The sequence below is a fragment of the Crinia signifera genome, chromosome 6, assembly GCF_055691185.1.
Source record: "Crinia signifera chromosome 6, ASM5569118v1, whole genome shotgun sequence".
NCBI classification, from domain to species: Eukaryota; Metazoa; Chordata; class Amphibia; order Anura; family Myobatrachidae; genus Crinia; species Crinia signifera.
In genome coordinates, this window is record NC_139222.1 from 294,671,860 (window position 1) to 294,683,903 (window position 12,044).

At 44.5% G+C, this 12,044-nt stretch overlaps 1 protein-coding gene across 6 annotated transcripts in view; it reads right to left on the reverse strand.

Moving 5' to 3' along the window:
- Positions 1 to 5,234: 5,234 nt before the first annotated feature.
- The window catches only part of ENO4 (enolase 4), a 194,885-nt gene continuing 188,075 nt past the window's right edge, over positions 5,235 to 12,044 (reverse strand). For all 6 annotated transcript variants that reach the window (XR_014444683.1, XM_083149950.1, XM_083149951.1 and 3 more), the window contains 2 exons: positions 8,325 to 8,442; positions 5,235 to 5,419 (listed from right to left, as the gene is read on the reverse strand). Coding sequence is in view for 5 of the 6 variants with exons in the window: in XM_083149950.1 (XP_083006076.1) it covers positions 5,337 to 5,419; positions 8,325 to 8,442 (201 nt within the window). In the remaining variant the exon portion in view is untranslated. The remainder of the gene's footprint in view (positions 5,420 to 8,324; positions 8,443 to 12,044) is intronic.

Sequence of the window (12,044 nt, forward strand, 5' to 3'; positions counted from 1 at the left end):
CTCTGCACTAGCGCCACAACTTTTATCAATGTCTTGCCCACATACCACTATTATACAGCCTCCTACTCTCATGCACCCTCACTCCCTCCCAGTGGGAGGAGACGCTGACCCACTGCCGGGAGCTGCATACTGTCCCCCACCCTCCTCCAGTTCTAGGGATGCCCATCGACCATCAATGATTTCAAATCATTGATGGTTTATGGCCGATGTTGAATACTTTTGCCATCGATGTGGGAGGACCAGATGGTTTCCCTACATCGATGGCAAAGGAGAACCGATCAAGTTTCAAAGTTTTTTATGGTGCCGGGACACGGAGCATAGCTCCGCCCCCCCCACACCCGAATGTCCCGCCACCGAGTTCTGATTGACCCACGGCCTAATCAGTCAGATATAATGGATGACCATCGATAGCTACAACAATCGATGGTTATCCAAGTAATATCCTCTTTAGTCCCCCGTATGCCCACACACCCCTATCACTACCCAGCTTCCTGCTCTCCTGAATCGTAATTCCACCACTGGGGAGTCGCTGACGCTGTGTTGCCCACATTCTCCTATCATGCCTCATAGCCCAGCCTCCTGCTCTCATGCACCCTAACTCCCACCCAGTAGGAGGAGACACTGACTCAGGGGCACCGTCCTGTACTCCTGTGCTGCCACGCTGGACCCTCACCCACTGGCAGAAGCTGTACAGTGTCCCCCACCCTCCTCTTTAGTCCCCCGTATGCCCACACACCCCTATCACTACCCAGCCTCCTGGTTTCCTGTGTCGTGACCTCCGCCAGTGGGGAGCCGCTGACTCAGAAACACCCTACTATACTATTGCACACACACACCTCAACAACACGCACGCACACCCCCCCACACACAAATGTCACTGTACCCTCCACACTATCAATGTACATCTTACTCTGTAACTGCTTTTTAATTAAACAAAACAATACACACCCCCTTCCACATCATATGCTCTCTATTTAACACATTTCACCTATAACTCAAGTTGCAATACAGCCATCTTTCATACAATTCTAACCATATTTCTCATATACAAATGTTCACAAATTAAGGGGGCGCAGCCCCTTACGACGCTGTGAAGAGCGCCGTATATAGAAACATAGAAACATAGAATTTGACGGCAGATAAGAACCATTTGGCCCATCTAGTCTGCCCCTTTTTTACCCTTCAGGTAAACTCAACCCTTTTTAATCCTTATTTCTTTGTAAGGATATTCATATGCCTATCCCAAGCATGTTTAAATTGTTCTACTGTCTTAGCCTCTACCACCTCTGATGGGAGGCTATTCCACTTATCCACTACCCTTTCTGTGAAGTAATTCTTTCTAACATTTCCCCTGAACCTACCTCCCTCCAGTTTCAGTGCATGTCCTCGTGTTTTATTACTTGTTTTCCTTTGAAGAAAATTTCCCACCTGTACTATGTTAAAACCCTTGATATATTTGAAGATTTCTATCATGTCCCCTCTTTCCCTTCTCTGCTCCAAACTATACATGTTAAGATCTTTTAGTCTATCCAGGTAAGTTTTGTGATGTAGTCCATGAACCATTTTAGTTGCCCTTCTTTGTACACTCTCCAATGTATTTATATCCTTCTGAAGATATGGCCTCCAGAACTGGACACAGTATTCCAGATGAGGTCGTACCAATGACCTATACAGTGGCATTATTACGTCTTTTTTTCTGCTACTGATTCCTCTCCCTATGCAACCAAGCATCTGACTAGCCTTCCTCATTGCTTTGTTACATTGCCTCCCTGCCTTTAAGTCACTTGAAATAGTGACTCCTAGATCTCTTTCCTCCTCAGTAGTTTCCATTATAGTACCCTTGATACTATATTGAGCCTTTGGGTTTTTGAGTCCCAAGTGCATAATTTTGCATTTTTTAGCATTAAACTGTAGTTGCCATTCTCTTGACCAATTCTCAAGTTTACTTAGATCATCAGTCATTTGATTTACCCCTCCTGGTGTGTCTACTCTGTTGCATATCTTTGTATCATCTGCAAAAAGGCATACTTTCCCTTCAATACCATTTGCAATGTCACTAACAAAGATATTAAAGAGCACTGGTCTAAGTACAGATCCCTGGGGTACTCCACTGGTAACATGTCCCTCCATAGAATGCACTCCATTTTCGACAACTGTCTGTTTCCTATCTTGCAACCAGGTTCTTATCCATTTAATTGTTTTATAATCCAATCCCACACTTTCAAGTTTATTTAGCAGCCTGCGATGTGGGACAGTGTCAAATGCCTTACTAAAGTCTAGATATGCCACATCTACAGCCCCCCCTTCATCTAGTATTTTGGTCACGGAGTCAAAAAAGTCAATGAGGCTTGTTTGGCATGATCTCCCTGCAGTAAAACCATGCTGTTTTGGATCCTGTAAGTTGTTTAATTTAAGATATTCCACTATTCTTTCTTTTAATAGTGTTTCCATTATTTTCCCTACTACTGATGTAAGGCTCACTGGTCTGTAGTTACTTGCTTCTTCTTTGCTTCCGCTTTTGTGCAGTGGAACTACATTTGCTTTTCTCCAGTCCTCTGGAACTGCACCTGTATCTAGTGACTGGTTGAATAAATCTGTTAATGGCGCTACCAACACATCTTTTAGTTCTTTTAGTATCCTTGGATGCACTCCGTCTGGCCCCATTGATTTATCCACTTTCAGTCTTGAAAGTTCTGCTAGGACTTTCTCCCTAGTAAATGTACCTCCATCTACCTTATTTTTATGAATGTCCTTGCAACTTAACTGTGGTCCCTTCCCTTCTCCTTCTATAGTGAATACAGAGCAAAAGTAATTATTTAGATGATCTGCAATTGCCTTGTCTCCCTCCACCAAATTCTCAGTGTCTGTCCGCAGTCTTATTATTCCTCCATTTGATTTTCTCCTTTCACTTGTATACTTAAAAAAAGTTTTGTTTCCTTTATCTACCGACTGAGCCATTTTCTCCTCAGCTTGTGCCTTGGCACGCCTGATCACTTTCTTAGCCTCTTTGCGTCTGGCAAGATACACTTCTTTGTCCTTATTATTTTGAGTCTGCTTGTATGTCCTAAAGGCCATCTTTTTTGCTTTTACACTAGTTGATACCTCTTTTGTAAACCACACTGGCTTCCTTTTCCTGTTACTTTTCTTAACCCTTTTGATACAAAGGTCCGTTGCCTTTAGTATTGCACTTTTTAATTTTCTCCACCTCTCCTGCACTCCTTTCAAGTTCATCCAATCCGCTAATGAGTCGCTTAAACATCTCCCCATTTTTGCAAAGTCAGCCTTCCTAAAATCCAACACCTTAGTTTTTGTGTGACTGGAGTTGGACCCTGCCTTGATACTAAACCATACTGCTTGATGATCACTGGATCCCAGGTTCTCACCCACATATATGTCTGATATCCTGTCACCATTTGTGAGTATTAAATCTAATATTGAGTCTTTGCGAGTAGGCTCCCTCACCAATTGCTTGAGAGAGGCTCCCTGTAGGGAATTTAGAAATTTGCCACTTGTAGATGATCTTGCAAAAGACTCCTCCCAATTCACATCAGGTAGATTAAAGTCTCCCATGATTATGACTTCTCCCTTTAAAGCCATTTTAGTGACATCAAGCAATAGGCTCCTGTCCAAATCCTGCCCCTGGCCTGGTGGCCTATAGATGACCCCAGTACGAATAATGTCCTTCTCCCCCATTTCTATGGTCACTCAAAGGGCCTCAGTTTTTTCTTCAATGTTTTGTATTAAAGTAGCATTTATGTTTTTTCTTTACATACATTGCTACCCCTCCTCCGATTCTTCCCATTCTGTCCTTCCTAATTAAATTGTATCCTGGTATAGCTATGTCCCAGCCATGGTTCTCATTCCACCATGTCTCTGTGATAGCCACAATGTCTAGGTCATCCCTTGTCATTATTGCAATTAGATCAGGAATTTTGTCTCCTAGGCTTCTAGTGTTTGCACACATAGTTTTAAAAATTTTGCCTGTGCATCTGTTATTCCTAGCCATGTTCATACAGTACAAAATCGAAATCTAAAGTTGAAATTACCTGTTTGATGATGTTGTTCAATGTCTGTATATAATCACCTAGTATATAATCACCTAGTGTGTGTGTGTGTGTGTGTATATATTTATATTAGGGCAGAGTGAAAAAAGTGAAATTGAGAATTTCAAAATCGTGTGTGAAAGTTGTGACCTGAATAAGAAACGTGCAAAAGCTTTTTGATCTGAGTCAACATCTTCTGTTCTGGCAAGAGGCCTGAAGTTTCACTTTTTTGCTGAAAATGACGAAAACTGTGAAGATGCTCCGATCTAGTTATATTATGTCAGGATGTCAGAGTGGTTCATTAATATACTTTAGCTTAGTAAAAGAGAGTACGAGCTTGTCCTAGTGCAAAGTGACTGACTGGTGGGAGAAAAATCCCTGATAAATGACCCATTTTCATTGTTTCAATTGTCATTATGGTGTTTTCTCCGGAACGTTTTTTTTTTTATTATTATTTTTTTTTGGGGAGAGGATGCTCTGTAATTGATGTGATCAGGAAAATAAACTTGGTGAAAAAAAAAACCAGGGTAAATCCCTTTTGTTTGCCTTTAATAGAATAGTGCACCTCTGTGTCTTCTAATGTCCAACAAACTCTATACTGAATGCTCCAGTAAGTCCAGTAACAATGGATTACACTCTGTTCTTTAGGTGCAGGATGTAAAACATTTCTGTTTATTGTCTTTACTTGTGGCAGTTTATTTTAAACATGAATTGGTCTGAAAAACAGTTTTGCATCCCCTTTGCTGGGAACATGAAAGGGCTGCAGTATGGCATATAGTTATGCCAAAGATAAGCCAATATATTAACAGTTAAATACATTGAAGTGTATTATGATGTAATAAACAAATACATCTAATGTTTAGTGATATTTAAAATGATACATTAAACAGTTTACACTGTTACTTGTAATACTTACCCTTTTTCAAGACAGATCTGGTGTCTTGAAAAAGGATCGTGCTAAGACCCGAAACGTCGGCCATGATGTCTGCTTTTAAATTGAGGAATTAAAGATATGAAGTTTTAAACTGCAAACAAGTCTGGTGTGTGCGCTCTGCGGCATTTCCTGCCTGGGATATATTGTGGCTCACCTGGAATACTCCTGTGAGGCCTGGGCTGATGGCACCCCAGCAAGGATTATATATATATAATTAGACAGTATATATAATGTACAGGCTCAGCCAGTCGCAGGTATTCCAGTTTATCGGCTTTATTTCATGGTGTGTATTGAAAACATTTCACCAATGACGATGTCACCAACATACTCCAAGTCACAGTAACATCAAGATGGCAGCTCTAACTTTCCAGGCATTCCTGAGCTGGCGGATTAGGCTGCGTCTCCTTCCATAATGTGGGGAACTGGAACTGTGATCTTGTGCCTAGAAATAGAACATTATTTATTGTCATTTACTGTATATTTATTTATTTACTTACAGCGTCTTATATAGTGCAGCAGATTCTGTGACCGTGTCTTATATAACGCAGCAGATTCCGTTACAGTGTCTTATATAGCGCAGCAGATTCCGTTACAGTGTCTTATATAGCGCAGCAGATTCCGTTACATCGTCTTATATAGTGCAGCAGATTCCGTTACATCGTCTTATATAGTGCAGCAGATTCCGTTACAGTGTCTTATATAGTGCTGCAGATTCCGTTACAGTGTATTATATAGCGCAGCAGATTCCGTTACAGCGTCTTATATAGCGCAGCAGATTCCGTTACAGTGTGTTATATAGCGCAGCAGATTCCGTTACAGTGTCTTATATAGCGCAGCAGATTCCATTACAGTGTATTATATAGCAGCAGATTCCGTTACAGCGTCTTATATAGCGCAGCAGATTCCGTTGAGTAGGCAGCACGGATGCCGGGGGTCAGTGGAATGCCGGCTGATGCCGGCATAGTGTAAACTACTTTGTATTTTTTTTAATTTTTATCTTTTTTCAAACAAAACCATTGTATAGGGTGACTAATCTTCTATATATATATATATAGACGGGTTATGCATATAAATTTTAGTCACCCTGCCGGCTGACTAATTTTGCGTAACCCATCTATATAGTGGTTTGCTATAAGTATGCCCTTAACCCAGCCTATTATGATAATTTTGTTTATATATGAAGTCTCAATAGCCCAAATCGAGATAGTGTATATGGTGGTACAATCTTTTTCTTGCGACTGTTTGGACGGGAGTACATCCGACATCGCAAGTAAAATTGTACAGGTGTGTACGCGCGTATCGGCTGTTGTTTGTGGATTGTCCGACGCGTCTATGGTCCATCGAACGGTCCCAAGAAAACAAGAATTGTATAGATGTGTACCCAGCTTTAGTAAAATCAGAAACTGAGCACAGCCTGGTGAAAACAAGGACACGGCAGTGGCCTTTCTCATGAGTAGAGGCATCAGACCACTGGGAGAGGCCGAGAGACGAGGTTAGGGAGAGGAGTTTGAAAGCATGCAAAGATGGTGGACTGTCAATAGCAATATTGAAGTCACCCAGGATGATGGTGGAGATGTCAGAGGATAAGAATTGGGGGAGCCAGGCAGAGAAATCTTACAGAAATTGAGATTTGGGAAGCCCAAGGGGGAAAAACCCTAATAGAATGAACTTCAAATGATGTAAATGTGAGTGAAGGAACAGGTGGTAGAACTGAGTATGTGAAGGCTTGTGACAGTAATATACCAACCGCACCTCCTTTACAGTTACCAGGCCTGGGGGTGTGAGTGAAGTGGAAACCACCATGTGACAGTGCTGCAGACGAGACCGTGTCTGATTGTGTGACCATGTTACAGTTACCAGGCCTGGAGGTGTGAGTGATGTAGAAACCACCATGTGACAGTGCTGCAGGCGAGGCTGTGTCTGATTGTGTGACCATGTTACAGTTACCAGGCCTGGAGGTGTGTGTGAGGTGGAGACCACCATGTGTCAGTGCTGCAGGGGAGGCCATGTCTGACTGTATGAGCCAGGTTTCTGTTACCAGGCCTGGGGGTGTGAGTGAAGTGGAAACCACCATGTGACAGTGCTGCAGGCGAGGCTGTGTCTGATTGTGTGACCATGTTACAGTTACCAGGCCTGGAGGTGTGAGTGAAGTGGAAACCACCATGTGACAGTGCTGCAGGCGAGGCTCTGTCTGATTGTGTGAGCCAGGTTTCTGTAATGGCCATCAGGTTGAAGTTGTGAGAGATGAAGAGGTCATGGATGGATGTTAATTTATTGCAAACAGAGCGTGCATTCAATAGGGCACATGTAAGTTGTTTGGTGTGTGGTGGGAGGCATATGATATTTATGAGGTTAGCTGAATGTTTATATGTCTTAGAAACAATTAAATCTGAGTGGCACAGGCGGTTGGGGCCTGGGTTTGGTGATATCTCTGCAGCTAAAAAGATTAGAAAGGAGAGATAGATATAGGTGGTTTTTGTATTGGTGATGGGATGTGGATGTGAAAGTACAAGTAGAGAAGTAAGTAAAGAGCTCATGAGTGTTTAGAAGAGGGGAGTGAATGATAGAAGCAGCAGTGTGTACTGAGTGGTGCGTGTCAGGGAGATTATAGGATGGGTGAAGTTTGGGGAGTATTCTATGTAATGAAATGAGAAGTAGCAGTTTGGTGAGCATGATGTGATTGGTGTCTGAGACAGGGTTAAGTAGAATGGATAAGTATAATAAAGAAGTGTTGTATGTATTGTTTTTACCTTGCTTGATGTTGTTCAGATTACATATTCCCAGTTATTATTTTTTTTTAAGTGTCCATAGCAACCAAACCGATTCTGTATTATTCCTCTATTACATTGTAGAAGTGAGATGCAGCTAGAGCAGATCAGGGGACACACAGTATGGCTGCAGAGGTAGATATTAGCATAGTTACAGAGAAAGTCCTGAGAACTATAACTGAAAGTGGATAAATCAGATGGGATACAGCCAAGAATACAAAGGTAGCTTAAAGGGGGCTGACAGCACCATTATCAGCATTACCCCACTAGTCACTAGCTACAGGAGTAATACCAGAGCAAACGTGGTACCACTGCACAAAAGTGGAAGCAAGAAAACAGCAAGCAACTATCAACTAATGAGCCTCACATCAATAGTAGGGAAAGTAATACTGCACCAGGTAAGATTGTCTACAGTTTGTGTATAATATAGCTGGGAACAGAACACACACAGATGTTGTACATTAGTAGTGCTGCATTGTTGCGTCTCATCTTGCGATGTTTAGGTTAGCGACAGCTGTAGGGGTCAGTCAGTGCTAACTGCTGGCCGCCTCCTGCAGTGACACAGAATGGATCCATTACCCAGTTGGCCGAAGCGTGCCAGATCTTCCTCTATCGCAAGCAGACGGTTGTATTTAGTCGTTCTCTCACCACGCAGGAGACCTCCCAACTTGATGAAGCTCGTCCCCAGCCCAACAGCCTACAGACATGAGACAGAGTTATAGCTCAGCATAAGCAGAGAGCACACATAGGACAGGATGTGCTAGCATACCTCAATACCACCCCACCATACACCTGTATAGCTAGTCCCCATAGTCTGCCATGTTACATGTATGTGTATGTAGTATCCGTGTTACTGATGGGATGGATGCAGCAGGTACCAGGTATGTGAGCTCCCATACACCTGTATAGCCGGAGGCTAACCCCATAGTCTGCCATGTTACATGTATGTAGTATCCGTGTTACTGATGGGATGGATGCAGCAGGTACCAGGTCTGTGAGCTCCCATACACCTGTATAGCAGGAGGCTAACCCCATAGTCTGCCATGTTACATGTATGTGTATGTAGTATCCGTGTTACTGATGGGATGGATGCAGCAGGCACCAGGTCTGTGAGCTCCCACACACCTGTATAGCAGGAGGCTAACCCCATAGTCTGCCATGTTACATGTATGTGTATGTAGTATCCGTGTTACTGATGGGAAGGACGCAGCAGGTACCAGGTCTGTGAGCTCCCACACACCTGTACAGCAGGAGGCTAACCCCATAGTCTGCCATGTTACATGTGTGTGTATGTAGTATCCGTGTTACTGATGGGAAGGACGCAGCAGGTACCAGGTCTGTGAGCTCCCATACACCTGTATAGCAGGAGGCTAACCCCATAGTCTGCCATGTTACATGTATGTGTATGTAGTATCCGTGTTACTGATGGGATGGATGCAGCAGGTACCAGGTCTGTGAGCTCCCACACACCTGTATAGCCGGAGGCTAGTCCCATAGTCTGCCATGTTACATGTGTGTGTATGTAGTATCCGTGTTACTGATGGAACGGATGCAGCAGGTACCAGGTCTGTGAGCTCCCACACACCTGTATAGCCGGAGGCTAACCCCATAGTCTGCCATGTTACATGTATGTGTATGTAGTATCCGTGTTACTGATGGGATGGATGCAGCAGGTACCAGGTCTGTGAGCTCCCATGCACCTGGATAGCAGGAGGCTAACCCCATAGTCTGCCATGTTACATGTATGTAGTATCTGTGTTACTGATGGGAAGGACGCAGCAGGTACCAGGTCTGTGAGCTCCCATACACATGTATAGCCGGAGGCTAACCCCATAGTCTGCCATGTTACATGTGTGTGTATGTAGTATCCGTGTTACTGATGGGAAGGACGCAGCAGGTACCAGGGCTGTGAGCTCCCATACACCTGTATAGCCGGAGGCTAGTCCCATAGTCTGCCATGTTACATGTGTGTGTATGTAGTATCCGTGTTACTGATGGGACGGATGCAGCAAGTACCAGGTCTGTGAGCTCCCATACACTTGTATAGCCGGAGGCTAACCCCATAGTCTGCCATGTTACATGTGTGTGAATGTAGTATCCATGTTACTGATGCGATGGATGCAGCAGGTACCAGGTCTGTGAGCTCCCATACACCTGTATAGCCGGAGGCTAGTCCCATAGTCTGCCATGTTACATGTATGTGTATGTAGTATCCGTGTTACTGATGGGACGGATGCAGCAAGTACCAGGTATGTGAGCTCCCACACACCTGTATAGCAGGAGGCTAGTCCCATAGTCTGCCATGTTACATGTGTGTGAATGTAGTATCCATGTTACTGATGCGATGGATGCAGCAGGTACCAGGTCTGTGAGCTCCCATACACCTGTATAGCCGGAGGCTAGTCCCATAGTCTGCCATGTTACATGTATGTGTATGTAGTATCCGTGTTACTGATGGGACGGATGCAGCAAGTACCAGGTATGTGAGCTCCCATACACCTGTATAGCAGGAGGCTAACCCCATAGTCTGCCATGTTACATGTGTGTGTATGTAGTATCCGTGTTACTGATGGGAAGGACGCAGCAGGTACCAGGTCTGTGAGCTCCCATACACATGTATAGCCGGAGGCTAACCCCATAGTCTGCCATGTTACATGTGTGTGTATGTAGTATCCATGTTACTGATGGGAAGGACGCAGCAGGTACCAGGTCTGTGAGCTCCCACACACCTGTATAGCAGGAGGCTAACCCCATAGTCTGCCATGTTACATGTGTGTGTATGTAGTATCCGTGTTACTGATGGAACGGATGCAGCAAGTACCAGGTCTGTGAGCTCCCACACACCTGTATAGCCGGAGGCTAGTCCCATAGTCTGCCATGTTACATGTATGTAGTATCCGTGTTACTGATGGGATGGATGCAGCAGGTACCAGGTCTGTGAGCTCCCATACACCTGTATAGCCGGAGGCTAGTCCCATAGTCTGCCATGTTACATGTATGTGTATGTAGTATCCGTGTTACTGATGGGACGGATGCAGCAAGTACCAGGTCTGTGAGCTCCCATACACCTGTATAGCCGGAGGCTAACCCCATAGTCTGCCATGTTACATGTGTGTGAATGTAGTATCCATGTTACTGATGCGATGGATGCAGCAGGTACCAGGTCTGTGAGCTCCCATACACCTGTATAGCCGGAGGCTAGTCCCATAGTCTGCCATGTTACATGTATGTGTATGTAGTATCCGTGTTACTGATGGGACGGATGCAGCAAGTACCAGGTCTGTGAGCTCCCATACACCTGTATAGCCGGAGGCTAACCCCATAGTCTGCCATGTTACATGTGTGTGAATGTAGTATCCATGTTACTGATGCGATGGATGCAGCAGGTACCAGGTCTGTGAGCTCCCATACAACTGTATAGCCGGAGGCTAGTCCCATAGTCTGCCATGTTACATCTGTGTGTATGTAGTATCCGTGTTACTGATGGAACGGATGCAGCAGGTACCAGGTCTGTGAGCTCCCATACAAATGTATAGCCGGAGGCTAGTCCCATAGTCTGCCATGTTACATGTATGTGTATGTAGTATCCGTGTTACTGATGGGATGGATGCAGCAGATACCAGGTCTGTGAGCTCCCACACACCTGTATAGCCGGAGGCTAACCCCATAGTCTGCCATGTTACATGTGTGTATGTAGTATCCGTGTTACTTATGGGAAGGATGCAGCAAGTACCAGGTCTGTGAGCTCCCACACACATGTATAGCCGGAGGCTAACCCCATAGTCTGCCATGTTACATGTATGTGTATGTAGTATCCGTGTTACTGATGGGACGGATGCAGCAAGTACCAGGTCTGTGAGCTCCCACACACATGTATAGCCGGAGGCTAGTCCCATAGTCTGCCATGTTACATGTATGTGTATGTAGTATCCGTGTTACTGATGGGACGGATGCAGCAAGTACCAGGTATGTGAGCTCCCACACACCTGTATAGCAGGAGGCTAACCCCATAGTCTGCCATGTTACATGTGTGTATGTAGTATCCGTGTTACTTATGGGAAGGATGCAGCAAGTACCAGGTCTGTGAGCTCCCATACACATGTATAGCCGGAGGCTAGTCCCATAGTCTGCCATGTTACATGTGTGTGTATGTAGTATCCGTATTACTGATGGGACGGATGCAGCAGGTACCAGGTCTGTGAGCTCCCACACACATGTATAGCCGGAGGCTAGTCCCATAGTCTGCCATGTTACATGTATGTGTATGTAGTATCCGTGTTACTGATGGGAAGGATGCAG